This window comes from Mesoplodon densirostris, chromosome 7 (genome assembly GCF_025265405.1).
Source record: "Mesoplodon densirostris isolate mMesDen1 chromosome 7, mMesDen1 primary haplotype, whole genome shotgun sequence".
NCBI classification, from domain to species: domain Eukaryota; kingdom Metazoa; phylum Chordata; class Mammalia; order Artiodactyla; family Ziphiidae; genus Mesoplodon; species Mesoplodon densirostris.
The window spans coordinates 1,407,704-1,434,065 of record NC_082667.1 but is presented as its reverse complement, the minus strand read 5'-3'; the positions used below and the strand labels follow the sequence as shown (position 1 = coordinate 1,434,065).

Below are 26,362 nucleotides of genomic sequence, written 5' to 3'. Positions count from 1 at the left end.
CGCGGCCCGCGGGACCCAGCGTCCAGGCTGCAGGTCTCCACTCACCTGGTAGGAAGAGCTTTCCGAAGGCGTGGCAAAGGCAGGCTGTGGTGGGGCTGGGAGAGGCGGTGGAGATAGAGAAGGTCCCTGGGCTGCCAGAGGTCACCCCGGACCAGGAAGGGGTGGTGGGTGGGGACCCGGGGGCGGTCGATGTGGGGGAAGTCAAAAGGGGACCCGTAGGAGAGACACTGGGGAAGCCTGGCTTGGTGGTCATGGGTGGGGACCCCGGGAAGGCAGAGGGACTAGGTGTGGAGACGCTCTCGGTGGTCCCAGGGGAGAAGGGACCTGTCACACTGGTAGAGGTGTAGACACTCTGCGTAGTCCCCGTAGAGGAGGGACCTGTCACACTGGTGGAGGCATAGACCCTCTTGGTGGTCCCCGTGGAGAAGGGACCTGTCACACTGGTAGAGGTGTAGACAGTCTGCGTAGTCCCCATAGAGGAGGGACCTGTCACACTGGTGGAGGCATAGACCCTCTGGGTTGTCCCCGTGGAGAAGGAACCTGTCACACTAGTGGGGGTGGAGTCCCTCTTGATCGCCCCTGGGGAGGAGAGGTGCGTCTGGGTGGTGACCTTCGATGACAGCCTGCCAGTGCTGGTGCTGATGGTGGAGGGTGAGGGGGCCGGCGTGGTGGACGTGGGACCGGCGGGGCTGGGGCAGTGGCTGTGGTCGCAGCAGAACACGCGGATCTCGTAGTTGAGGCACATCAGGCTACTCTGGTCTCGGTTCCGGCACACCAGGCCCTCCTCCAGCCGGCACTGCACCACCTGGCCCAGATCCTGCAGGGCCTTCTCAGGCAGGGCCTCAGCCCGACACTGCAGCTGCAGAGGCTGCTGGCAGATGGCCCCACCAGCCGCCTGGATATTAGCATAGGTCTCGAAGTCCCCCCCAGTGGCCCCTGGCATCGGGTAGCTCTGGTCCAGCCAGTCTGTCCAGGCACAGCGAGGCTGACAGGCTGTGGACGTGATATCTGAGGCTGTGGACCTGGTCTCTGGGGACGTGGTGACCGACAGCGTATGGGTCTTCTGCGAGGACACCGTGGCTGTGGAGGTGGCCATGGAGGAGCCGAGGGTGGTGCCTAGTGAGGAGGTGCTGGGCTCATGCATGGGGGTGGAGAGGGAGGCTCTGGTGCCTGCCCCTGTGCTGGAGGTGGCCTGGCCTGTGCTGGGTGTGGTGATGGGGGGTCCAGGTTTGGTCTCGGAGGGACTGGTGGGGAGCTCTGTGACCTGAGGAGAGGCCGTGGGGTGCAGGGAGCGGGTGTAGGTGGTAGCTCTAGTGTTGGGCGTCACGGGGGTGGGGAGCGGGGTGGTCCCGAAGGTGGTGTTGTGCACGTCCGCACTTGAAGGGGCCGTGGTGGGGGCACCCGTCTGGGTCGTGGCAGAGGTCGAGGGCCATGGCACCGTGGCTGTGGAGCTGCTGGTGGCGGGCAGTGTGGTGGAGGTGAGGTGGGGGGTAGCCGTGGGGGGGCAGTGCCGGACATCATCGCAGCAGTACACACGGATGTTGTAGTTGAAGCACGTGGTGAACTGCCCCCTCTGGTCTTTGTTCCTGCAGACCAGCCCGACCTCCAGGCTGCAGCTGAGCACCTGCCCGATCTGATTGATGCTCACCTCGGGGTTGCTCTCCGCCCGGCATTCAATCTTCTGCGGCTGCTGACACATCTTGCCACCCGCGGCCCGGATATTCTCATAGGTCTCCATGTCTCCGCCCCTGACCCCCGAGGTGGGGAAGTCCACATCAAACCACTCTGTCCATTGGCACTTGGGTTGACAACTGGTTGTGCCCTGGCTGGTGGTGGCCCCAGTGGTGGCCGTTGACCCCAGGGTTCCTGGTGTGCTGGTCTCAGGGTGCGAGGTGGACAGTGGGCCCGTGGAGGTGGTGCCCGTTGTGCCCACTGCTGTTCCCGTCAGCAGCTGAGACGTGGAGGTTTGCGTCGTCACTGACTCCGGGGTGGGCCCCCTTGAGGCTGTGTGAGTCGGGAGGACCGACGTGGCAGACACTGGGAGAGTGCCTGTGTGGCTGGGCCACGAGGATGTTACTTGGGCTGTCAGCCCCGTGGAAAGGGAAGGTGCTGGTGTGGCACTGCTGGCGGGGGACCTGGTCATTCCTGTGCTCCCTGACCAGGTCCTAGAATGCGTGGCTGGTGACACAGCAGTGGTGGTGCTGGAGGCAGTGGGGGATGTGGTGGCTATGGCAGCAGAGGTGGCTGCTGTAGCAATGGCGGCAGTGGAGGTGGCTGCAGTGGTGGCTGTCGCGGTGGAGGTTGTGGCAGTGACGGTGGAGGACGTGGGGGCTGTGGGGGTGGCGGCTGTGGCAGTGGAGGTGGCTGCAGTGGTGGCTGTCGCGGTGGATGCGGTGGCAGTGGGGGCTGTGGCAGTGGATGCGGTGGCAGTGGGGGCTGTGGCAGTGGATGCGGTGGAAGAGGGGGCTATGGCAGTGGATGTGGTGGCAGTGGGACCTGTAGAGGTGGGAATGGTGGTTGTGGCAGTGGATGCAGTGGCAGTGGGGGCTGTGGCAGTGGATGCAGTGGCAGTGGGGGCTGTAGAGGTGGCCACAGTGGTGACTGTAGCAGTGGATGCGGTGATAGTGGATGCGGTGGAAGTGGGGGCTGTGGCAGTGGATGCAGTGGAAGTGGATGCAGTGGAAGTGGGGGCTGTGGCAGTGGGACCTGTAGAGGTGGGAATGGTGGCTGTCGCAGTGGATGCGGTGGCAGTGGGGGCTGTGGCAGTGGATGCGGTGGAAGAGGGGGCTATGGCAGTGGATGTGGTGGCAGTGGGACCTGTAGAGGTGGGAATGGTGGTTGTGGCAGTGGATGCAGTGGCAGTGGGGGCTGTGGCAGTGGATGCAGTGGCAGTGGGGGCTGTGGCAGTGGATGCGGTGGTAGTGGGACCTGTAGAGGTGGGAATGGTGGCTGTGGCAGTGGATGTGATGGCAGTGGGGGCTGTGGCAGTGGAAGTGGTGGCAGTGGGGGCTGTAGAGGTGGCCACAGTGGTGGCTGTAGCAGTGGAGGTGGTTGCCGTGGGGGCTGTGGCAGTTGATGTGGTGGCACTGGGACCTGTAGAGGTGGGAATGGTTGCTGTGGCAGTGGATGTGATGGCAGTTGGGGCTGTCGCAGTGGATGTGGTGGCCGTGGTGGCTATGGCAGTGGATGCAGTGGCAGTGGGGGCTGTAGAGGTGGCCACAGTGGTGACTGTAGCAGTGGATGCGGTGATAGTGGATGCGGTGGAAGTGGGGGCTGTGGCAGTGGATGCAGTGGAAGTGGAACCTGTAGAGGTGGGAATGGTGGCTGTGGCAGTGGATATGATGGCAGTGGGGGCTGTGGCAGTGGAAGTGGTGGCAGTGGGGGCTGTGGCAGTGGATACAGTGGAAGTGGTGACTGTAGCAGTGGATGCGGTGATAGTGGGGGCTGTGGCAGTGGATGTGGTGGCAGTGGGACCTGTAGAGGTGGGAATGGTGGCTGTGGCAGTGGATGTGGTGGCAGTGGGGGCTGTGGCAGTGGAAGTGGTGGCAGTGGGGGCTGTGGCAGTGGATACAGTGGAAGTGGTGACTGTAGCAGTGGATGCGGTGATAGTGGGGGCTGTGGCAGTGGATGTGGTGGCAGTGGGACCTGTAGAGGTGGGAATGGTGGCTGTGGCAGTGGATGTGGTGGCAGTGGGGGCTGTAGAGGTGGCCACAGTGGTGGCTGTAGCAGTGGATGCGGTGGCAGTGGGGGCTGTGGCAGTGGATGCGGTGGCAGTGGGGGCTGTGGCAGTGGAAGTGGTGGCAGTGGGGGCTGTAGAGGTGGGAATGGTGGCTGTGGCAGTGGAGGTGGTGGCAGTGGGGGCTGTGGCAGTGGAGGTGGTGGCAGTGGGGGCTGTAGAGGTGGCCACAGTGGTGGCTGTAGCAGTGGATGCGGTGGCAGTGGGGGCTGTGGCAGTGGATGTGGTGGCCGTGGGACCTGTAGAGGTGGGAATGGTGGCTGTGGCAGTGGATGTGATGGCAGTGGTGGCTGTGGCAGTGGAGGTGGTGGCCGTAGTGGCTGTAGCAGTGGAGGTGGTGGCCGTGGCGGTGGAGGACGTCGGCTCCCCGCAGTGGCTGTACCCACAGCACAGCACGCGGATTTTGTAGTTGTAGCACATCTTGAACAGGCCCACCTGCTCGTCGTTCCTGCAGACCAGGCCGAAGCTGACGTCACAGTGCACGTGCTGATTCAGCTCCTCCAGCCTCACGTTGGGGAAGTTTTCGGCCTGGCACTCTATGCCCTGGGGCTGCTCGCACACGGCCCCTCCCGCACGCCTGATCTTGTCGTAGGACTCGACGTCCCCCCCGGCCTCCTCGGACTTGGGGTAGTCCTCGTCAAACCACTCTGTCCACTGACAGCGGGGCTCACAGGTGCTGGTGGCCGTTGACCCCAGGGTTCCTGGTGTGCTGGTCTCAGGGTGCGAGGTGGACAGCGGGCCCGTGGAGGTGGTGCCCGTTGTGCCCACTGCTGTTCCCGTCAGCAGCTGAGTCGTGGAGGTTTGCGTCGTCACTGACTCCGGGGTGGGCCCCCTTGAGGCTGTGTGAGTCGGGAGGACCGACGTGGCCCTCCCCGGGATGGTGGTCTCTGTGGACGCTGGGGGAGATGTGAGGAACCCCGTGGCAGATGTTAGGAGCGTGCCTGTGTGGCTGGGCCTTGAGGATGTCACTCGGACTGTCAGTCCCGTGGAAAGGGAAGGTGCTGGTTTGGCAGTGCTGGCGGGGGACCTGGTCACCCCTGTGCTCCCCAGCCATGTCGTGGACTGAGTGGCTGGTGGCACAGTGATGGTGGTGCCTGAGGCAGTGGGGGACGTGGTGGCTGTGGCAGCAGATGTGGCCACTGTGGCAGTGGCAGCAGTGGAGGTGGCTGCAGTGGTGACTGTAGCAGTGGATGCGGTGGCAGTGGGGGCTGTGGCAGTGGAGGTTGTGGCAGTGGATGTGGTGGCAGTGGGGGCTGTAGAGGTGGCCACGCTGGTGACTGTAGCCTTGGCTGTGGTGGCAGTGGTGGCTGTGGCAGTGGAGGTGGTGACAGTGGTGGCTGTAGCAGTGGAGGTGGTTGCCGTGGGGGCTGTGGCAGTTGATGTGGTGGCACTGGGACCTGTAGAGGTGGGAATGGTGGCTGTGGCAGTGGATGTGATGGCAGTTGGGGCTGTGGCAGTGGAGGTGGTGGCAGTGGGGGCTGTGGCAGTGGATGCGGTGGCAGTGGGGGCTGTGGCAGTGGAAGTGGTGGCAGTGGGGGCTGTAGAGGTGGGAATGGTGGCTGTGGCAGTGGAGGTGGTGGCAGTGGGGGCTGTGGCAGTGGATACAGTGGAAGTGGGGGCTGTGGCAGTGGATGCGGTGGCCGTGGGGGCTGTGGCAGTGGATGCAGTGGAAGTGGAACCTGTAGAGGTGGGAATGGTGGCTGTGGCAGTGGATATGATGGCAGTGGGGGCTGTGGCAGTGGAAGTGGTGGCAGTGGGGGCTGTGGCAGTGGATACAGTGGAAGTGGTGACTGTAGCAGTGGATGCAGTGATAGTGGGGGCTGTGGCAGTGGAGGTGGTGGCAGTGGGGGCTGTAGAGGTGGCCACAGTGGTGGCTGTAGCAGTGGATGCGGTGGCAGTGGGGGCTGTGGCAGTGGATGTGGTGGCCGTGGGACCTGTAGAGGTGGGAATGGTGGCTGTGGCAGTGGATGTGATGGCAGTGGTGGCTGTGGCAGTGGAGGTGGTGGCCGTAGTGGCTGTAGCAGTGGAGGTGGTGGCCGTGGCGGTGGAGGACGTCGGCTCCCCGCAGTGGCTGTACCCACAGCACAGCACGCGGATTTTGTAGTTGTAGCACATCTTGAACAGGCCCACCTGCTCGTCGTTCCTGCAGACCAGGCCGAAGCTGACGTCACAGTGCACGTGCTGATTCAGCTCCTCCAGCCTCACGTTGGGGAAGTTTTCGGCCTGGCACTCTATGCCCTGGGGCTGCTCGCACACGGCCCCTCCCGCACGCCTGATCTTGTCGTAGGACTCGACGTCCCCCCCGGCCTCCTCGGACTTGGGGTAGTCCTCGTCAAACCACTCTGTCCACTGACAGCGGGGCTCACAGGTGCTGGTGGCCGTTGACCCCAGGGTTCCTGGTGTGCTGGTCTCAGGGTGCGAGGTGGACAGCGGGCCCGTGGAGGTGGTGCCCGTTGTGCCCACTGCTGTTCCCGTCAGCAGCTGAGTCGTGGAGGTTTGCGTCGTCACTGACTCCGGGGTGGGCCCCCTTGAGGCTGTGTGAGTCGGGAGGACCGACGTGGCCCTCCCCGGGATGGTGGTCTCTGTGGACGCTGGGGGAGATGTGAGGAACCCCGTGGCAGATGTTAGGAGCGTGCCTGTGTGGCTGGGCCTTGAGGATGTCACTCGGACTGTCAGTCCCGTGGAAAGGGAAGGTGCTGGTTTGGCAGTGCTGGCGGGGGACCTGGTCACCCCTGTGCTCCCCAGCCATGTCGTGGACTGAGTGGCTGGTGGCACAGTGATGGTGGTGCCTGAGGCAGTGGGGGACGTGGTGGCTGTGGCAGCAGATGTGGCCACTGTGGCAGTGGCAGCAGTGGAGGTGGCTGCAGTGGTGACTGTAGCAGTGGATGCGGTGGCAGTGGGGGCTGTGGCAGTGGAGGTTGTGGCAGTGGATGTGGTGGCAGTGGGGGCTGTAGAGGTGGCCACGCTGGTGACTGTAGCCTTGGCTGTGGTGGCAGTGGTGGCTGTGGCAGTGGAGGTGGTGACAGTGGTGGCTGTAGCAGTGGAGGTGGTTGCCGTGGGGGCTGTGGCAGTTGATGTGGTGGCACTGGGACCTGTAGAGGTGGGAATGGTGGCTGTGGCAGTGGATGTGATGGCAGTTGGGGCTGTGGCAGTGGAGGTGGTGGCAGTGGGGGCTGTGGCAGTGGATGCGGTGGCAGTGGGGGCTGTGGCAGTGGAAGTGGTGGCAGTGGGGGCTGTAGAGGTGGGAATGGTGGCTGTGGCAGTGGAGGTGGTGGCAGTGGGGGCTGTGGCAGTGGATACAGTGGAAGTGGGGGCTGTGGCAGTGGATGCGGTGGCCGTGGGGGCTGTGGCAGTGGATGCAGTGGAAGTGGAACCTGTAGAGGTGGGAATGGTGGCTGTGGCAGTGGATATGATGGCAGTGGGGGCTGTGGCAGTGGAAGTGGTGGCAGTGGGGGCTGTGGCAGTGGATACAGTGGAAGTGGTGACTGTAGCAGTGGATGCAGTGATAGTGGGGGCTGTGGCAGTGGAGGTGGTGGCAGTGGGGGCTGTAGAGGTGGCCACAGTGGTGGCTGTAGCAGTGGATGCGGTGGCAGTGGGGGCTGTGGCAGTGGATGTGGTGGCCGTGGGACCTGTAGAGGTGGGAATGGTGGCTGTGGCAGTGGATGTGATGGCAGTGGTGGCTGTGGCAGTGGAGGTGGTGGCCGTAGTGGCTGTAGCAGTGGAGGTGGTGGCCGTGGCGGTGGAGGACGTCGGCTCCCCGCAGTGGCTGTACCCACAGCACAGCACGCGGATTTTGTAGTTGTAGCACATCTTGAACAGGCCCACCTGCTCGTCGTTCCTGCAGACCAGGCCGAAGCTGACGTCACAGTGCACGTGCTGATTCAGCTCCTCCAGCCTCACGTTGGGGAAGTTTTCGGCCTGGCACTCTATGCCCTGGGGCTGCTCGCACACGGCCCCTCCCGCACGCCTGATCTTGTCGTAGGACTCGACGTCCCCCCCGGCCTCCTCGGACTTGGGGTAGTCCTCGTCAAACCACTCTGTCCACTGACAGCGGGGCTCACAGGTGCTGGTGGCCGTTGACCCCAGGGTTCCTGGTGTGCTGGTCTCAGGGTGCGAGGTGGACAGCGGGCCCGTGGAGGTGGTGCCCGTTGTGCCCACTGCTGTTCCCGTCAGCAGCTGAGTCGTGGAGGTTTGCGTCATCACTGACTCCGGGGTGGGCCCCCTTGAGGCTGTGTGAGTCGGGAGGACCGACGTGGCCCTCCCCGGGATGGTGGTCTCTGTGGACGCTGGGGGAGATGTGAGGAACCCCGTGGCAGATGTTAGGAGCGTGCCTGTGTGGCTGGGCCTTGAGGATGTCACTCGGACTGTCAGTCCCGTGGAAAGGGAAGGTGCTGGTTTGGCAGTGCTGGCGGGGGACCTGGTCACCCCTGTGCTCCCCAGCCATGTCGTGGACTGAGTGGCTGGTGGCACAGTGATGGTGGTGCCTGAGGCAGTGGGGGACGTGGTGGCTGTGGCAGCAGATGTGGCCACTGTGGCAGTGGCAGCAGTGGAGGTAGCTGCAGTGGTGACTGTAGCAGTGGATGCGGTGGCAGTGGGGGCTGTGGCAGTGGAGGTTGTGGCAGTGGATGTGGTGGCAGTGGGGGCTGTAGAGGTGGCCACGCTGGTGACTGTAGCCTTGGCTGTGGTGGCAGTGGTGGCTGTGGCAGTGGAGGTGGTGACAGTGGAGGCTGTCGCAGTGGATGTGGTGATAGTGGGGGCTGTGGCAGTGGATGTGGTGGCAGTGGGAGCTGTAGAGGTGGGAATGGTGGCTGTGGCAGTGGATGTGGTGGCAGTGGGAGCTGTAGAGGTGGGAATGGTTGCTGTGGCAGTGGATGTGATGGCAGTTGGGGCTGTGGCAGTGGAGGTGGTGGCAGTGGGGGCTGTAGAGGTGGGAATGGTGGCTGTGGCAGTGGAGGTGGTTGCCGTGGGGGCTGTGGCAGTGGATGTGGTGGCACTGGGACCTGTAGAGGTGGGAATGGTTGCTGTGGCAGTGGATGTGATGGCAGTTGGGGCTGTGGCAGTGGATGTGGTGGCAGTGGGGGCTGTAGAGGTGGCCACGCTGGTGACTGTAGCCTTGGCTGTGGTGGCAGTGGAGGCTGTGGCAGTGGAAGCTGTGGCAGTGGATGTGGTGGCCGTGGTGGCTATGGCAGTGGATGCAGTGGCAGTGGGGGCTGTAGAGGTGGCCACAGTGGTGACTGTAGCAGTGGATGCGGTGATAGTGGATGCGGTGGAAGTGGGAGCTGTGGCAGTGGAAGTGGTGGCAGTGGGACCTGTAGAGGTGGCCACAGTGGAGGCTGTCGCAGTGGATGTGGTGGCCGTGGGGGCTGTGGCAGTGGATGCGGTGGTAGTGGGACCTGTAGAGGTGGGAATGGTGGCTGTCGCAGTGGATGCGGTGGCAGTGGGGGCTGTGGCAGTGGATGCGGTGGAAGAGGGGGCTATGGCAGTGGATGTGGTGGCAGTGGGACCTGTAGAGGTGGGAATGGTGGTTGTGGCAGTGGATGCAGTGGCAGTGGGGGCTGTGGCAGTGGATGCAGTGGCAGTGGGGGCTGTGGCAGTGGATGCGGTGGTAGTGGGACCTGTAGAGGTGGGAATGGTGGCTGTGGCAGTGGATGTGATGGCAGTGGGGGCTGTGGCAGTGGAAGTGGTGGCAGTGGGGGCTGTAGAGGTGGCCACAGTGGTGGCTGTAGCAGTGGAGGTGGTTGCCGTGGGGGCTGTGGCAGTTGATGTGGTGGCACTGGGACCTGTAGAGGTGGGAATGGTTGCTGTGGCAGTGGATGTGATGGCAGTTGGGGCTGTCGCAGTGGATGTGGTGGCCGTGGTGGCTATGGCAGTGGATGCAGTGGCAGTGGGGGCTGTAGAGGTGGCCACAGTGGTGACTGTAGCAGTGGATGCGGTGATAGTGGATGCGGTGGAAGTGGGGGCTGTGGCAGTGGATGCAGTGGAAGTGGAACCTGTAGAGGTGGGAATGGTGGCTGTGGCAGTGGATATGATGGCAGTGGGGGCTGTGGCAGTGGAAGTGGTGGCAGTGGGGGCTGTAGAGGTGGCCACAGTGGTGGCTGTAGCAGTGGAGGTGGTTGCCGTGGGGGCTGTGGCAGTTGATGTGGTGGCAGTGGGACCTGTAGAGGTGGGAATGGTGGCTGTGGCAGTGGATGTGGTGGCAGTGGGGGCTGTAGAGGTGGCCACAGTGGTGGCTGTAGCAGTGGATGCGGTGGCAGTGGGGGCTGTGGCAGTGGATGCGGTGGCAGTGGGGGCTGTGGCAGTGGAAGTGGTGGCAGTGGGGGCTGTAGAGGTGGGAATGGTGGCTGTGGCAGTGGAGGTGGTGGCAGTGGGGGCTGTGGCAGTGGAGGTTGTGGCAGTGGGGGCTGTGGCAGTGGATGCGGTGGCCGTGGGGGCTGTGGCAGTGGATACAGTGGAAGTGGGGGCTGTGGCAGTGGATGCAGTGGCCGTGGGACCTGTAGAGGTGGGAATGGTGGCTGTGGCAGTGGATGTGATGGCAGTGGTGGCTGTGGCAGTGGAGGTGGTGGCCGTAGTGGCTGTAGCAGTGGAGGTGGTGGCCGTGGCGGTGGAGGACGTCGGCTCCCCGCAGTGGCTGTACCCACAGCACAGCACGCGGATTTTGTAGTTGTAGCACATCTTGAACAGGCCCACCTGCTCGTCGTTCCTGCAGACCAGGCCGAAGCTGACGTCACAGTGCACGTGCTGATTCAGCTCCTCCAGCCTCACGTTGGGGAAGTTTTCGGCCTGGCACTCTATGCCCTGGGGCTGCTCGCACACGGCCCCTCCCGCACGCCTGATCTTGTCGTAGGACTCGACGTCCCCCCCGGCCTCCTCGGACTTGGGGTAGTCCTCGTCAAACCACTCTGTCCACTGACAGCGGGGCTCACAGGTGCTGGTGGCTGGGACCACAGAGCTGCTGCCCACTCGGGTCACGGTTGAGGTGGACTTGGTGGATGGGGTCTGTGAGGTGGAGGCTGGCGTGGACAGGAGGGTGGTTCCTCTGGTGAGTGTGGTCTGGGTGAAGGTGGGCAGGGGCTGGGAGGATGGCTGCTGGCTGGTGCCCAGGACCGGGCTGGTGCTGCAGGGCACGTAGTCACAGCAGAGGACCCTCAGCTCGTAGTTGTGGCAGAGCGGGGGGTTCTGCTCGCTGTTGAGGCAGGTCAGCCCGCGGGCCTGGCCACACTCCACCTTCTGGCCCAGCTTCTCCAAAGGCATATCCGGGAACTGCTGGGCCCGGCACTCGACATGCGCTGGGGCCGGGCAGAACTGGTAGCCCCTCTGCCTCAGGTTCTTAAAGGTCTCGAAGTCTCCCCCTTCCATGCCCAGCTCTGGACGTCCACTGTCATACCAGTTGGACCAGCGGCAGTGCTCCTGCACGCACACGGTGGAGGGTGTGGCGACCGAGCCTGTGGGTGGAGTGCCGGGGTCCCCATCAGCCTCCTCTGCATCCTCGCCAGCCACGCCCAGAGGAGTGACTCATGTCCCCTTGCCCCAGCGTTGGCCCCGGGCCATCCTTTGCACCCAGGACACCTGTACCAGGTGCCCACTGGGCTCTCTCTTGGCACCCAGACCATCACCCGGGTCAGGGGCTCTGGTGAGTGAGGCAGGACCAGTGGTGTGTCTGCCAGGCTTACCTGTGGTGGAGGGCGGAACCGCAGTGCTGGTGAAGGTGAAGGGCGTTGTGGATGGGGTTCCGGGACACTCCTCGGCCTTTCGGATGACGGTTCCATTGTCTCTGCAGATGGCAATCAGGCAGGCGCCCAGCCCATCGGTCGTGTTGTAGATGACGTCCCCGTAGGCATAGGTTCTGCCCTCGTAGGTGCACGTACAGGCTGGAGACGGACAGGTACGGGGCTCATTCAGAGCCCCCAGCCCCCAGCCCTCAAACCAACAGGGCCCCGCTTACCCGCGGGGCTGTATGTGCACTGGAGGCCTCTGGAGGTGCAGTCGCTGGGAGGGGGAGAGAGAAGAGCTGAGGGCCAGCAGGGCCCAGGCCTTACTGTGCCCACCCGGCACCGCTTCATGTCCTCCTAGACCCCAACCCCGCTCCACCACTGGCTCACCAGCTCTGGCAGTTCTCTGCCGTGGGGACCCTGGTGCCGGCATCATAGTAGTTTCCATTCTCATCGTAGCAGCCCCCACACTGGGCCACGCACTTCATCTGGTCCTCATTGAAGAACGGCTTGCTGGGCGGGCACTTTGGGTAGCAGCCTGGGGCGGGCACAGGGCAGGGAGAAGACTCCCCTCTCAGGCCGGGTGGTGGGACTGCCCCGGCCGCCACCCGTCTCTGTCCCCCTGTCCCGAGGGTGGGCATGGGGAGGCAGGAGCTCCCTTGCCCCGTTGCCTGCACGCTGTGCTGCGGTGATGAGGCGTGGCCTCCCCCGAACAGCCTGCCCTCACCTTCCAGGCCTGGCAGGTCCATCAGGCAGTGGCCGCTGGGGTTCCGGCAGGTCCTCAGGCAGGGGGCCCCGCAGGGCTGGTAATGCCATTCACACTCCCCGTGGGGGTTGTAGTAGTCACAGAACAGGGCTGAGCAAGGGGGAGAGAGGCTGTGGGCGCCCGCCAGGCCCCATCACCTGACTCCTCCCAGATCCGAGGGGTCTCAGGGCCTGGCCCCCCGAATTCCAGTTTCATTTCTCAGCCCTGCTCTCAGAACTCCTGTCCCCCGCTGAGCCATCCCATTTGGGGGCTACCTGTCTGTCTGGTTTGTACGCACACGAATGTGAGCACATGCGTGTAGTACACACGGGTCACGTGTCCTTACGTGTGCATGCGTGCCCGTCAGGCCCCAGAGCTGGTGCAGCTGCACCTCACGCCGCCACCATGGCCAGATCCCGACTCACGGCAGATGTCCGGGGTCCGCCAGGACACGCACACGCCCACTTCGCGGCAGGCCTGGGCGTAGGCGGCCACGGCCGTGCAGAAGCACTCGCAGTCGCCCCCCGAGTCACAGGCGCACGCGTCGCTCACGCAGGCCTCGTAGTACCTGGTGGAGTCGACCTGGGTGGGGGAGGTGTCTGCTCAGCGAGAAGAAGCCGGCCCCTGGGCAGCCGGCTCCCCATTTGCACGGCAGACCCCCATCTGCCATCTGCGACGCGCCCACCTGGGCACCCACCCCTGCCACTCCTCCCTCACCTCTGCCCGGCCACCTCACTTAGCTGTAGGCCAGCCCCCCCGTGACCGTGCTGTGACCTGTCCTGACAAACGAGGTGCTGTCTCCTCAGGGTCACGGGGTGCCCCCCGCTCCTCCCTCCCAGATGGCAGAGCCCAGGGCAACCGTGTCGCGCAGCTGCCACCACGGGCGGCACCATCCGAGGTGCAGACTGCTGTGTCAGGTTCACAGAGGACTTTCTGAGCCAGCGGGCAGGGCACCTGGGGTGCGGGCGGGGGCTGCGAGCCCGGCGGGACGCGAGGCCTCACGCAGACTGGCCAGCGTCAGCTGCGGACCAGTCCCACTACGCCGCCTGCTCGGCACCCGCGAGTCCCGGGTCACGAGACCGAGTCGGTGAGTGGGCCCTGCGGTCCTTGTTCAGTAGCAGGAAGGGCTTCGGGGAAGGCTCTTAGGCCGTGGCGATCCTCCGCTTCCGTGGGGCCCGGCTGGGCTGGAGGCCCCCTGAGGTTTCTGTCCGTGCTGGGGGCTGGCGGCTCAGGGAATGTGGGGGAGGACCGGGAGGTGACATTGAGGTCCTTCCTGGGTGGCTCACAGCCCCGTTTCCAGGGGATGAGGCTGAGTGCCATCAGGGAAAACAGAGCAGGACTGGGGAATGGGCACCTGCCTGGTGGGAGGTCCACACAGTGTGCCGTGTACAACGGTCAGGGTCCAGGCCATCTTCAGAGGACCAGCCTGGGCCAGACCCAGGCCCCACCAGGAGGGAAGGAGGCAGCCCCAGCAGCCCCTTGGCCCACCTGAGAACGGCAGGCGCTGAAGGTGACGCTGTTGATGATGCTGCACTGCTTCTGGGCCCAGGACTTGCGGTACGGGTTGGCGGTGCAGGGGTCCTTGGGGGCCTGGGCGTCCGGGCAGGACGGGGAGAATTTCCAGCTGTTGCCGAACTCCAGCACGTCGCCCACCACGGACTGGCTCCGCGTGGTGAAGTCGTTGAGGGCGTTGTCGTCAAAGTTCCCGCACAGCCCGCAGACCCTCCCCTGCAGATGGATGCAGAGATGGGCACAGGATGGGGCTGCATGGGGTGGCCTGAGGGAGCAGCACAGAGCCTGGCCTGGGAGGCGTGACTGCAGGCCACCCTATTCCCCCAGGCAGCACCCAGTGAACTTCCAGGAAGGGAGGGTGCACAAGGGGTCCTGCAGTGGGCATGAAGGCAGGTGGGCAGGTGGATAGGCAGGTGGACAGGCCGATACGTGGGCAAGTAGACAGGTAGAAAGGTAAGCAAGTGGACAGGCAGGTGGGCAGGTGGACAGGTAAACAGGTGGGCAGGCAGGTGGGCAGGTGGACAGTGGGGCAGATGGACAGGCAGGCAGGCTGGTGGGCAGGTGGACAGGTAGGTGGGCAGGTGGACAGGTGGACAGAAAACCAGGCAGACAGGCAGGCAGGCACCTGCTCCCCTATAGAACCTTAGCCCAGCGGGCATGGAACAGCGGAGTTCAGAGACCAGGGAGCAAGAGCGCTTTCCAACCAGGACTGACACACCCACAGGACTGACATGCCCACAGGACTGACATGCCCACTGGTCAGTTTGGTCTCAACATGTTGCCCCTTCGGGAACCGGACATGGTGCACGGCCTCCCCAGCCCTCAGCAGTCCGTCAGCTGCCAGATTGCACTGCCGGGCCAGGTCTAGGAGTAAGAGCTCTGTCCCTCCCCAAGGGGGTCCCGCAGCCTGCCCACCCCCACCTTGTACTCCTGGTGCAGCCGAATAAACACGCTGGTCTTCCGGTCCCAGGACACGACCATGCCACTGCGGGTCTCGACGGCCAGGTAGATGCCCATGTAACGGATCTTGAAGGGCAGGTCTCCACCTGGCCCCCTCTGCACCACCTTGTAGGAACCCTCGTGGAGGATCAGCTCATAGTTCTGCAGAGGGGCACAGGGGAGGCGGCGGCTGCAGGCAGCTGAGGGGCCAGCTTTGGGGCCGGAGCCCCCTTCCCCCCGTGGCCCAGGACAGGGACTCTGTGGGTGCTCAGGGGCCCAATGCATGGGGCTGGCATTAGGAATGAGCCGGACTCCTGACACTGTCTGCAAACTTGAGGTGAGAGGCTGGGAGCCCGCAGAGGCTGTGTGGGAAGTTGGGAGCTGTGGGCAAGCAGAGTTGGGCAGAGGGCACAGGAGCTGCAGGAGACCATCCAGCCCCATCTCGGGCCTGCACCCCACTCTTCTGCTGCCTTCCTCACACCTCTCCCCACCTTTGGGGCGGGTGGGAAATGGCCCCCAGTCAGCAGCCCTGCTCTCTGCACTGTGAACTCTGACCACCCTCTGCTAGAAGTGGTCACCCCAGGTGTGGGGGGCTGAATGAAGGCCCCCCAAAAAGACACGTCGAGTTCTAACCCCCAGAATCTGCGAATGTGCCCTGATTTGGAAAAAGGGTCTTTGCAGCTGTGATGAAGTGAAGGATCTGGAGGTGAGACCATCGTGGATTTAGGGAGGGCCCAGATCCAGGGACGGGGGTTGCTACCAGGTCAGACAGGGGAAAAGAACACAGAGAAGGGGCTGTGTGAGGACAGAGCAGAGACCGGGGAGGACACGGCCACAAGCCAGGAGCCCCCAGAATCTGGATAAGGCAGGAAGGACCCTCGCCAGGAGCCTGTGGCGGGAGCCTGGCCTCAGAACCATGAGAGAATTAATTTCTCGGGTTGCAAGTCCCTGGGATGTGGCTGTTACTGTGGCCCTGAGACCCGAGGCCACAGCTGGAGGTCCAGGGGCCCTGGCTGGGGCTCCAACAGGGCTGCAGAGGGAGGAAGACGGTTCCCAGGTGCCCCCACCTCCAGGAAGATCTTGATGGCCTTGGAGCAGGTGACGCCTGTGGTCCCGCAGGGGACGTTCTCGGTGACGATGCGGAAGTTCCCGTTGCTGACATTGTTGCCCGCACAGTAGTCCTGGGAAGGGGAGGAGAGGGACGTGGTCACGGCCCCAGCGCCAGCTCGCTGGCCGGGGGGTGGGTGAGGCGCCGTGTACCGGGGCCAGCATGTGCTGGCCGAGGGAGGGGGCCGCATACCTGGGCCAGCGTGTACTCACAGCTCCCCTCAAAGCTGTAGCGCTCGCCGTCAAAGGTGATGAAGTGGCCGTCCCCGTAGGCCACGCAGGTGCCCAGGCAGGGCCGGCGGCTGCACTCCCACCTGCGGCCCCTGCAAGTGCTGGAGGGGAAGGGAGGTGATGCCCTGCTCAGGCCCCTGCAGGTGCTGCAGGGGAGGGGAGGTGATGCCCTGCTGCAGGGGGCCGGGCCAGGAGACCACCTCACCAGGCAGCCGCGGCAGAGCCCGTCACGACTGTGACAAGGTCGAGGACACAGTGCCTCTTCCATAAAACAGGAACGCGGTGGTGCCCCTCCCCAGGCTGGAGGGGTTAAACGGAGCAGGGAGCTCGGGGCACACGGCATCCGACACCCTACCCCTGGGTTGGGCTCCTGTCTGCAGGCTCCCCTAACCCTTGGCGCCTGGGGTGCAGGGCCCATGGCCCTGGGGGCAGCTTCAACTGGCCCTGCTGTCTGCTGGGCAGAGAAGGCCAGTCCCTGGGCACCTTCCAGAGGACGAACGGGCCACCCGGGGCTTTCCAGGCCTCAGCTCCTCTCCCGCCTCCTGCCAAGGACATCCTGGCCGAGGCCCGCTCGGGCCGCTGTCCCCGTGGCCTCCGCCCACACCGCCCCCTCCGCGGCCCCTCCACACACCAGGTGTTACAGTCGACCCTGATGGTCTCCCCAGGCTTGTAGGCGGCCTCGTTGTGCAGGCAGGGGCAGTCGTCCTCGGCCACACAGCCCCCGCTCCCATCGGCCAACAGCCCCGCTGGGCAGACGCAGCCCGACACACAGTGCGTGCTGAACTGTGGACAGGCAGATGCCCATCAGCGGCTTGTCCGGCTCGGCTCGGGGACACCAAGGGGCAGGGGACGCTGCCCCCCACCCCCGGGCCCGGGCAGCGCTGCCGTGCCCTCCCAGCTGACTCACACAGTCCACACCCAGCACGTGGCAGCTCCGCACACACTCGGCCCCGGGCGTGTCCGCGGAGGCGTTTTTACAGTCCAGGAACAGCATGGGGGCCACGCACCCTGAGGAGGAGACCACGCTGGGTGGGCCGCCCGGCCCAGCAGCAGCCCCTCCCCTTGGTTGTCGGGGGGTGGCGCGGGGCCCTGAGTGGGGGAGGCCCGGGGCGGGGTGGGGGGTAGAACCTGTGCTCCGCTCCACGGCTCCCAGGCAGCTCAGCTTCCCGCTCGCACATGAACTACAAGAGATGAGAACAATGGCTGGTCTGGGCAGCTGCCCGCTGCCCCACAGGCCTCACCCAGATCTCGGCCGGCTGGGCCCCCGGGCCTTGTCATGAGGGGAGGGAGGCGCCTGCTCCGGGGTGCGGTGAGGGCCCCAGATCCCCGTGAACGCACTGAGTGAATGAGCGGAGGTGCCGGGAAGGTACCTGGAGTCGGGCGGGAGGGGATGGGGGAGGCCAGGACAGGGGTGCACGCAGGTGGGCCCTCCAGGGCACACACCGTGCCCGCTACGGGCCCCAGACCCACGGAACACCTTCCCGGGCCAGAGGGGTCCCTCTCAGAAGGGCTAAGGGGTGCACGGGGCTGAACTTCCCTCCCCAGGGAGTCCCCTGTGTTTTAAAGTCCCCTGGGGGAGGCACAGAGATCTTTGTGTGTGGAGCAGGCGGGGTGGGGGGCATGACATCGGGGAGGGGGTGACAGCAGGGAGGGCCCCTTACCACACCACACCGTTGTCGTGCAGGACCTCCCCTGGAGCCAGCACGGAGCCACGCGAGTAGCAGGGGCAGGCCTCCGCAGGCACGCAGGCACCGGTGTCGTCCAAGAAGGTGCCCGAGGGGCAGGTGCAGCCATCCACAGGCACGAAGGCCACGTCACAGGTGACATCGGCCTGGCTTAGAGAGCGGCAGGTGGGCTGGCAGCTGTCCACCACATAGGCGTAGATCTGGGTCTTGGGGCAGCTGCTCACGTACTTGTCTGGGGGCCGGCAGGTGACATACAGGTCAGTGGCCGGGCAGCCCGTCCAGCCCCGCCTGACCACGTCCGAGCTGGGGCTGGAGCGGCCCGAGACTTGGCTTCCCCTCTGGATGGGGTGGGGAGGCCTAAGGCTCTCGCTGAGGACAGGTGGTGGCATGCGCCCCAGGGTCTCCGGTCCCCCCACATCCCCACCCCGCGGCCCGTCAAGCCGGCTGGCGGACACTCACTGCACACGCCGTCCCGCCAGCCGCCGAGCAGCACACCCCGGGCGGCGCAGGCCCGCACGTAGGAGGACAGGGCCGCGCACATGCAGTCCTCGCTCTTCTCACAGTTGCACGTGTCAAACATGCAGTTCTGGGGGGGCATTGGGATGTCAGGGACCCCAGCCCACCAGGGACCCTTCTCTCTGTGTCCATCCTTCCTGGGACCCCTGTCTGGGCCGGGAGACAGGGCAGCGGGGCCTCCCGCGGGGAACTTGGTGTAAGGCCACGGTGGGGGGGCGGGCGGGAACATGCTGCTCTGAGGGATTGGAGAGGCCAGGCCAGGCTGCGGACAGGGTCCAAGGGAGGGGTCTCTGTGGGACCAGGACCAGCTTGAGTTCTAGATCCGTCACGGGCTGAGCTGCATGTGGGGGGAGACTGAAGGCAGGAGATGTCTGGAGGTGAGTTGGATGGGAGGGTGCTGGCAGGGGGTGCAGCCCCCAAAGCGGGCCTGCGTCTTCCAGCTGTGGACACGCACTCCCAGGGGCTGGAGTCACATGCGTGTTAGGGCTTTGGCTTCCAGAGAAGCGGCCTGTGAGCCAACTGTCGGGTCGAGCTGTGTCCCCCCAAAGGATGTGTCCATGTCAGGACCCCAGGGCCTGTGAACATGGCCCTGTTGGGAACGGGGTCTTTACAGATGTGACGAAGTTAGGGTGAAGTCATTAGGGTGGGCCTGGACCAACACACCTGGTGTCCTTATGGAAGAGCTTTGGACCCAGACATGCAAGGAGGAGGCCACGAGGCAGAGGCTGGGGTGATGCAGCCTCGTGGCCCCCAGAAGCTGGAGAGGCAGGAAGGACCCCCTGGGGACCCTGCCAGCACTGTGATTTTAACCTTCTGGCTCCAGGACCTGGGCAGTGGGTAGATGCTTCCAGCTGTCAGCACCCCCAGTCTGTGGCCCTTTGTTACGGCCACCCCAGGCAACGAACACACCAGCAGTGGCCATGTCCCTAGAGTGGGATGACCCTCGGCCACGGAGGTGAGGGCGGTGCTGAGAGAGGGAGCCTGGAGCGGGGCATGTCCTGCCCCCAGCACCCCACCCCACCCAGGGGCTGGCCGGAGGTCTCACCGAGTGGAAGGGCCCAGGGTTGATGACAGAGTGGCAGGACGAGAAGGCCCCGGCAGGGTCGGTCAGCAGGGAGCACCAGTGCTTGGCGTAGTTCTCTGGGGAGGGCAGGCACGGCGGACCGTCGTGGGCACAGCTCAGCGGTCACTGGCGTTCCTCCCACACCTCCTCCCCTGCACCTGCCCACCCTCCCAGCCTCCGCTCGGCATATGCAGGCCCTGTGGGGGCCCCTCCGCTGAGGAAACCGAACTGGGACTGGGGGCTCGCCAGCCACGCCACGTGGGCCCTGCTCACAGGGCAACGGGTGCCTCCCCGGGGGCGGGCCTGCAGCCTGTCGGTGACCCCGCACCCCGCCCTGCTCACCCCCAGCCCCGGCTGCCCCGGAGCCCAGGTGAGACAGACGGGCAGCTCCCAGGCCCGGCCGCAGGGTAACCCGAGGCCCCCCCCACCCCCAGGCTGGGGGTACCATTCTCCACGCTGAGGGAGCAGGGGTCCTCAAAGCTGTTCTTGACGTTGGGGCAGGCGGCCTGGGTCTTCCAGGTGTTGGCGAAGGCGGCGGCCGTGCCCTCCACCACGCCGCTGATGGTCCGGAAGTCGTCGGCCTGGTTCTGGTTGAAGTTCCCGCACAGGCCTGGGGGCGGGGGTTGGGCATCAGCGGGCCGCCCAGCTCAGCCCAGGCTCCCAGGCGCCTGCGGGTCCTACAGGCACCACCACACCGTGGCCCTGCCGGAGAGCCCCATCCCAGGATGTTGGTTCCAAAACCATCTGCAGATGAGCCCTGGTGTGGGGGCGGGCAGCCCCCACATGAAGCCCGCTGTGAGGGCAGCGTGCCCTGCTCTCCATCCTCCCGGGCCGCCTTCCCGTGCCGGGGTCCCTGTTGCGCCCGGGGAGCTGCTGACTCCCCAGTCCCCACCTCTGGCCTGACTGCCCAGCCCCCGCTCCCCCCCCCCACTGCCCCGCCCCCGGCCCCCCAAGCCCACCGCTGGCCTCACCACACATCTGGCCCTGGTAGGAGGGGTCCAGCCTGAGGAACACCTGCATGAGGGGCACCAGCTGCACCTGCAGCTGCAGCCCGAGGCCCGTCTGCACCAGGATGAAGAAGGATGACGGCCTGAAGACGGTGATGTTGGCTGCGGGTTGGGGGGGACGGTCAGAGGCCGCCGTGCTGACCAGCCGAGCCTGAGCCGAGGGCTCCGGGGGCTGCCCGGCAGGAACCCCGGCCGCCCCTCCAGGGCCCGGGAGCTGGGCGGGAATTCACATGTGTGCTTGGGCCGTGACCACTGACGCTACCATGAGGCCAGGCACCGAGTGTGCGCCACACGGGTCCCCCCAGAGTCACAGATGAGGCCCGTGACAGCCCCACCTTGCAGGTGGGAACCCAGCCCTGGGCCTTTCCGGGACTCCCAAGGCTACAAAGAACTAGTGAGGGACCCTGCTGGCTCGGTGCCGCCACCTAGAGGTCCCACCTGGCCGCCGCAGGGCCCGTTCCCTGGGGGCCACATACCCACTGACACGGGCAGCTGCGTGTAGATGGAGTTCACGAACACCCCGCCTTTGGCCTGGATCTGGATGGTCTGGCGAGAGGAGGCGGGGCCGCGGTCAGCGTGGGGTGGAGCCCGGCCGGCCAGCCCGCAGAGGACCGCTGCCACCGCCCCCTCGCAGCTGGGCCCTCACCGTGTCCCCTCCGTTCAAGCTCAGCATCACTGTTCTGAGGCAGTTCTCGTTGTCCGTCAGGCCGCATTTCCGCAGCTCGGCCAGCACGGTGAGGGCGTTGCCTGCACATATCTGACGGGACAGAGCCCGCCCGTGTCCTGGGTCGGCCAGCCCCCAACCCGGGCAGGGAGGGGCTGTGTGTGTGTGGTGCCCTGTGCCCAGGGAGCCCCTGCAGGGTCGGGGGCCTCTGGCACCTGGTCACCTCTGGGCAGCTTGTCCAGACCTGGGAGCCCCTTGGCCCCCATGAATGTGAGCTTCCTCTCAGAATGGAACCCCAGGGGACTTCACCGCTCGGATGGCCGTCATGGAACCCTTCCTGGGGCGGAGGAGGACGGAGGGTCCCGGGAGGGCCCAGCAGGCGGGGCTCACCTTGGTTAGGACATAGCTGCAGTCCCCGTGCACGTCGTAGAGTTTCTCATCATAGGTGGAGATGTGGGACCCGCCCTGGACGGAGCAGGTGCCCGGGCACGGGAGGTCCTGGCACTGCCATAGTCCCCCTGAGCAGGTGCTGGGTGGGGGGGTGGCCGTGACAGAGGGGCCATGGTGAGGGGTAGGTGAGCCCCATGTGGGGCAGGGGCAGGGCAGGGGCAGGGCCGGCCGGGGGACCTACCAGGAGCTGCAGCTGGTGTTGAAGGAGGCCCCCGGGGCGTAGGGGCGGCCGCCGTGCGTACAGGGGCACTGCCGCAGGGGCAGGCAGCCCGAGTGGGTGACGTCGTCCAGCACCGTACCTGGGGAGCAGCGGGGTGGGGGGACACAAGCAGTCAGCGGAGGCTGGGCTCAAACGTTGGAAACACAGTGACCAGATGGGGGCAAAGGCCCAGGTGGGGGTCGGTCCCCAAGGGCCCCGAGGACCTGCCTGGGGGGCAGAAGCAGCCGTCGACGCAGTGGTCCTCGCAGAGCTGGGAGCGCTCAGGGTTGGAGCAGGTGTCCACGCAGGGTGAGCCGCACTCCTGGTATTGCATGTTCAGGGGACACGTCTGGGCTGTGGGGAGGAGGACACAGGGCTTGGCCCCAGGAAGCCACCCTGCTCCCGCCTTCCGTGTGCCACCAGGGGTCCCCAAAGGGGCGCCTCTTGCCCCGTCTAGCCATCTTCTGAGTGAGGCGGGAGGGGAGAGGAGCGTGGGGCCCCGAGCCTCCGAGGGCAGCGCCCCCGCCCCCACCTGGGTTCAGGGGTGAGCCTGGCTCAGTGCGCCCAAGCCAGGTCCTCCCTCTGGGTCCCCGGGGGCCCGCAGGCCTTTCATATTCCCCTCTGATCTCCTGCCCATCCTCTTGCCGTGGGCCTCCCGAGGGGCTCCACCTGCCCGGATCCCCAGCCAGGTGCCAGGTGTCCTGCCTGAGGGTCACCTCCCTCACACTCTCCCCAGGGACCCGGTGTGGGTGCAGGGCCTTGGGCTCCTCCCCAGTGCATGGGGGCACTCACGGCAGAGGTCGGGGCCCCTCCAGCTCTGCGGCTGTCCCCCAGCGTGGGCACACTGGCGAGAGTACTCCGCGAAGGTGGCACATGGGCAGGTGGGGCAGCGGCACAGGTCCTGGGTGCAGGTGGCCACGTACACCTCGGCATCCACCAGCCTGTGGCACGGAGCAAAGGCTGGGCCCAGCAGGGTGTGGCGACAGATGTCCTCCTGGTGAGACAGAGGCTGGACGCTCTGTCCTCTGTGCGGTATCAGTGGGGACCCCAACCCTGCAACCTTTCCCCAGGCCAGGAAGCCCCCTTCCCCTGAGGTTCCAGCCAGCCAGCCACCTGCTTGCCCGTCATCCGTCACGCATCCATCTTCTCATCCCTCCCTCCCTCCATCCACCCATCTATCCTTCCATTCCTCTGTCCATCTGTCCATCCACATATCCATCCATCCATCCCTCCAGCCAGCCAGCCAGCCATCCACCCACCCACCCATCCTTCTGCTCAACTACTGAGAGCTTGCTACTGCTCTGTGCAGAGCTCTGCTTGGTGACCCACGACCCTGGACTCCCTGCGCCCACCCCGGGCTCCAGGACACACCTGCCCACGGTGCGCGTGCCCAGGACGGGTGCAGACCCCATGCTGGAGGCGGCTCAGAGAAGGGGGAGGCGGAGGCGCCCACCGTCAGCCCCGGCAGGGTCAGTGCCGACCTGCCGATGACCGTCCCCCTTGTTTAGCCCCCACCCCTGACTAGCTTCAGGTCCTCATTTAAGGCTCGCGGATTCTGCTGGTTTTGGGGATCCTGGAGCTGCTAGGCCACTTCCAAAGGTGGGGTCCTCCCAGCGCATCGGAGGGGCTTTTGCTCTGGGCTTCCTGAGTGCCCCCCTCTTGGTGAGACTGTGTTTGGGGGGGCAAGTATTTGCAGGGGCTGCGGGCAGGCACTCACCCCATCTGTGCAGTTGTCAGCTGGGGAGGGCAGGGGGTCCTGGCACTGCTCCGTGGGCCCGTCCAGCTTCTGCAGGTTCCCAAACTGTAGAGGGGTCAGCCTGGCATCTGCAGAGAGGAGGCACTCCATGCAGGGGCCCGGAGGGGCGCTGGGGGCAGAGCTCCCGCCCATGCTCAGGACCCCCGAAGCTTCCCTCTGGGGCATCACTGGAAGCGTTGCCACCCCCCGATTTGCTCCCTGCCCAGCGCCCCGGCGAGGCCCCCACCCTGCGCCCCCAGCCTCCCTGGGACCGTACAGCCTGGGCTCGGCCACCTGCTGTGCACTCACTGTGGGCATGGAACTCGTTAATGGCCGGGAGCCCGTTGAAGTCTCCGCACAGGCCGCAGGTCTGGTTGGCATACCTGGGGTCCAGCTCCAGCTGGGGGCGGGGGAGGGGCAGCTCCAGCTTCTGCGGGCCCGGCAGGGCCCCCAGCCCCCATCCACCCAGCTCCCGCAGGGCTCCCCCTGGGTGGGGAGGGCGTCGGGGTGGGCAGCCTCACCAGGGCGCTGTCCTCTCCGTTCCACATGAAGGTCAGCATCAGCCGGATGTTGACCTTGACATAGGCACTGCTCTCCTCCACCAGGAGGCCGGCGCGGCTGTAGGGCAGCTTCTCCCTGGGGCAGAAAGTTCGGTGCTCCCACGGGTCCAGCGCCCTCCCCGCCAGCTCTGAGCCCAGCCCACCCTGGAGCCTGGCCCCTCCACGCCCGGGCAGGCTCACCGCCTCCCGTTGACCAGGATGGACCCATTGGAGACCTCCAGCACCAGCCCCTGCATCTTGAGGATGATGTGGGTGACTGTGGGCCTGGAGCCCACCAGGCCGCGACGGAGCTGGAGGTTGAAGTCCTCGTAGGCGGCACCGCAGTGCGTGGAGAAGACGTAGTTGCACAGCCCGGGGAAGTGGAAGACGTCGCCGTCGAAGGTCTTGTAGTGGAAGTCGCCCCACGTGCTGCACACCCGCCCGCGGTGCGCCGTGTTCAGGGCTGTGGGGAGTGCGCGGTGGGGGAGGGCAGCCTTCCCTCGGACTAGGCCCCCGGTTTCCGGCTGGGGAGCCGCCGCCCCCTTCCTCACTCCCCTCTGCTCCGGATTCTCCCATTCCCCTGACACCAGCACCCGGGTCAGCCCCCAGCAGAACCATCTACAGGGATGGCTCCCAGCCACGCCCAAGGCCCGGCTCCAGCCAAGCTCCAGCTTCCCGGCTGCCCACTCTGTCCCGGCTTTATCCCCAGGTCTGTGACCACCCCCTGAGGCTGGCAAACACCCCTGCCCCCGTGGGCAGTGGGCGGCGACCACTTACAGCTCATGGTGGGGAAGCCAGTGACTTGTGGGATGAAGGTCACACGCTGGGCTGCAGAGGGAGCCGGGTTACACCCGAACATGGCCGGGAAGGGACCAGCCAGGACACCCCTTCCCAGGACCCCCGTCCTCCTCACTGGCTGCCCTGGGGCAGCAGGGAGCCGCAGGCCAACCCTGACCCAGCCGAGGGAGCCCAGGACTAACGCTGTCCCCTCCAGGACCCTACCTATCTGCCCAGGACCCGCTCCTGCCCAGGTCTGTGTGTTTCCCCAGTTGTGTGTGTGTGTGTGAGCATGTGAGTGTGTCCACACCTGCGAGTGAGTGGGTGGGCATTCATGTAAGCACAGACGTGTGTGTGTGAACATGTGTGTGCACACATGTGTGAGTGCATGTGAGCGTTTGAGCCTGTCTGCTCGGTGCCTTTGTTTTCTTAGGCCACCTCTGCTGTCCCGTCCTGTGGGCAGATGGGATCCGGGAGGGTCTTTATGTGATACGTAGCTAATGTGGCAAAGGGTCCACCCCCCACCCCTGCCCAGATCCCCTGCCGGCTCCGTGTGGGGCCCTTCCTACCACCGTCCACCCTCTCACCGTTCATGGTAGCCTCCTGACTCGCCCAGCTCTGTTCCATGCTGCCCTGGGTCTCTGTGGGAAAAGGGAACCGGAGTCCATGAGAAGCCTGACATCAGCCACCTGTCCCTTGGTCTCCAAGGGCTGCAGGATGGTGGCCATGAGAACAGCACCCGATGCCGGGATGGGAGCTTCGGCAGGGAGCTGACCCGCCCTCCCCGTCTGCACCGCATCTCACTGTGGCTCAGGGTAGAATGGAATCAGGAAAAGCTGTTGGCCTCACTGACCCCAGGTCACCCCAGGGAGAGCGTTTGGCCCCATCCACACACCCCTCAGAGAAGGACAAAGCCTGGCTTTGTTGGGGAGAAGGACACACACGGCTGGGGAGGCTCCTGGGCGTGACTTAGCAGAAACCCAAGACCAGAGCCAGCTCCACCTTAGAACTACCAGCCGTGGCAGGTGGGAGGCCTGGGGGCCCTGGTGCTGGCACGGGTCCCCAGGTCACCTGTGTGTCCCCCGCCACCAGGCACAGCCCTCCAGTGTCCAGGTGCCCCCACAATCTTGATGGACAGGACTGTGCCCCCCTCCAGGCCCCTCTGTCCCAGGCTCAGGCTGGGGCACCCTTTTCTCGGGCTGGCACCTCCAAATTCCTTCGTCACGTCTGTGGGGTTCTCCATGCTCGGCCCAAGACTGCGCCTCTTCGGGAGTGGGAGGGGCAGCCCCAGAGGGGTCCCCACGTCCCCGGGGGCGCTGGGGCTCGGCTCCGCAGCTACCATGCCAGCCTCCACTCCCTGTGCGACTTTCCCGTCAGGGACACCGACATGGGAACCACAGGGACTGGCCTGGAATTTCTCTTTCCTCTTAAGGGCCCTAGTGGACTGCGTTTCCCAGAAGCGTGGCTGCTCCCCTGTCCACCCTGACCCCAGACCTGCGGCCCTTCCCGCATGTGCCCGCTGTTGTACCCACCCCATGGTCAAGAAATCAGGGGTTTCACACGGACAGGCTCACATGGCACACCCTCCTTGGGCCAGGTGACCGCCCAGTGACCCTGGGTCCAGTGCTTGGCCAGGGAAGTGCCCACTGCTGACCTCCCCATCACGCTGCGGTCTGGGTGCACATCCCCCTGATGGGAACCCCCCCACACACAGGGCCCAACCTCACCCACCCATAAGGGGGCTCCAG

At 65.5% G+C, this 26,362-nt stretch overlaps 1 protein-coding gene across 1 annotated transcript in view; it reads right to left on the bottom strand.

Annotated features, from left to right (window-relative positions):
* The window catches only part of LOC132493331 (mucin-5B-like), a 34,081-nt gene extending 8,125 nt beyond the window's left edge, over window positions 1-25,956 (bottom strand). Inside the window, 32 exon segments of the mRNA XM_060103724.1 lie at window positions 46-2,244; window positions 3,094-9,445; window positions 9,447-9,682; window positions 9,685-10,137; window positions 10,228-11,178; window positions 11,407-11,604; window positions 11,679-11,722; window positions 11,836-11,983; window positions 12,173-12,301; window positions 12,616-12,772; window positions 13,679-13,918; window positions 14,624-14,803; window positions 15,709-15,822; window positions 15,942-16,080; window positions 16,611-16,762; window positions 16,887-16,987; window positions 17,108-17,160; window positions 17,641-17,896; window positions 18,124-18,250; window positions 19,226-19,320; window positions 19,689-19,853; window positions 20,215-20,352; window positions 20,727-20,796; window positions 20,897-21,007; window positions 21,305-21,379; window positions 23,281-23,387; window positions 23,608-23,698; window positions 23,820-23,934; window positions 24,039-24,300; window positions 24,615-24,758; window positions 25,202-25,255; window positions 25,821-25,956. Of these exon segments, the coding sequence (XP_059959707.1) occupies window positions 46-2,244; window positions 3,094-9,445; window positions 9,447-9,682; window positions 9,685-10,137; window positions 10,228-11,178; window positions 11,407-11,604; window positions 11,679-11,722; window positions 11,836-11,983; window positions 12,173-12,301; window positions 12,616-12,772; window positions 13,679-13,918; window positions 14,624-14,803; window positions 15,709-15,822; window positions 15,942-16,080; window positions 16,611-16,762; window positions 16,887-16,987; window positions 17,108-17,160; window positions 17,641-17,896; window positions 18,124-18,250; window positions 19,226-19,320; window positions 19,689-19,853; window positions 20,215-20,352; window positions 20,727-20,796; window positions 20,897-21,007; window positions 21,305-21,379; window positions 23,281-23,387; window positions 23,608-23,698; window positions 23,820-23,934; window positions 24,039-24,300; window positions 24,615-24,758; window positions 25,202-25,255; window positions 25,821-25,956 (13,792 nt within the window).
* Window positions 25,957-26,362: the final 406 nt, after the last annotated feature.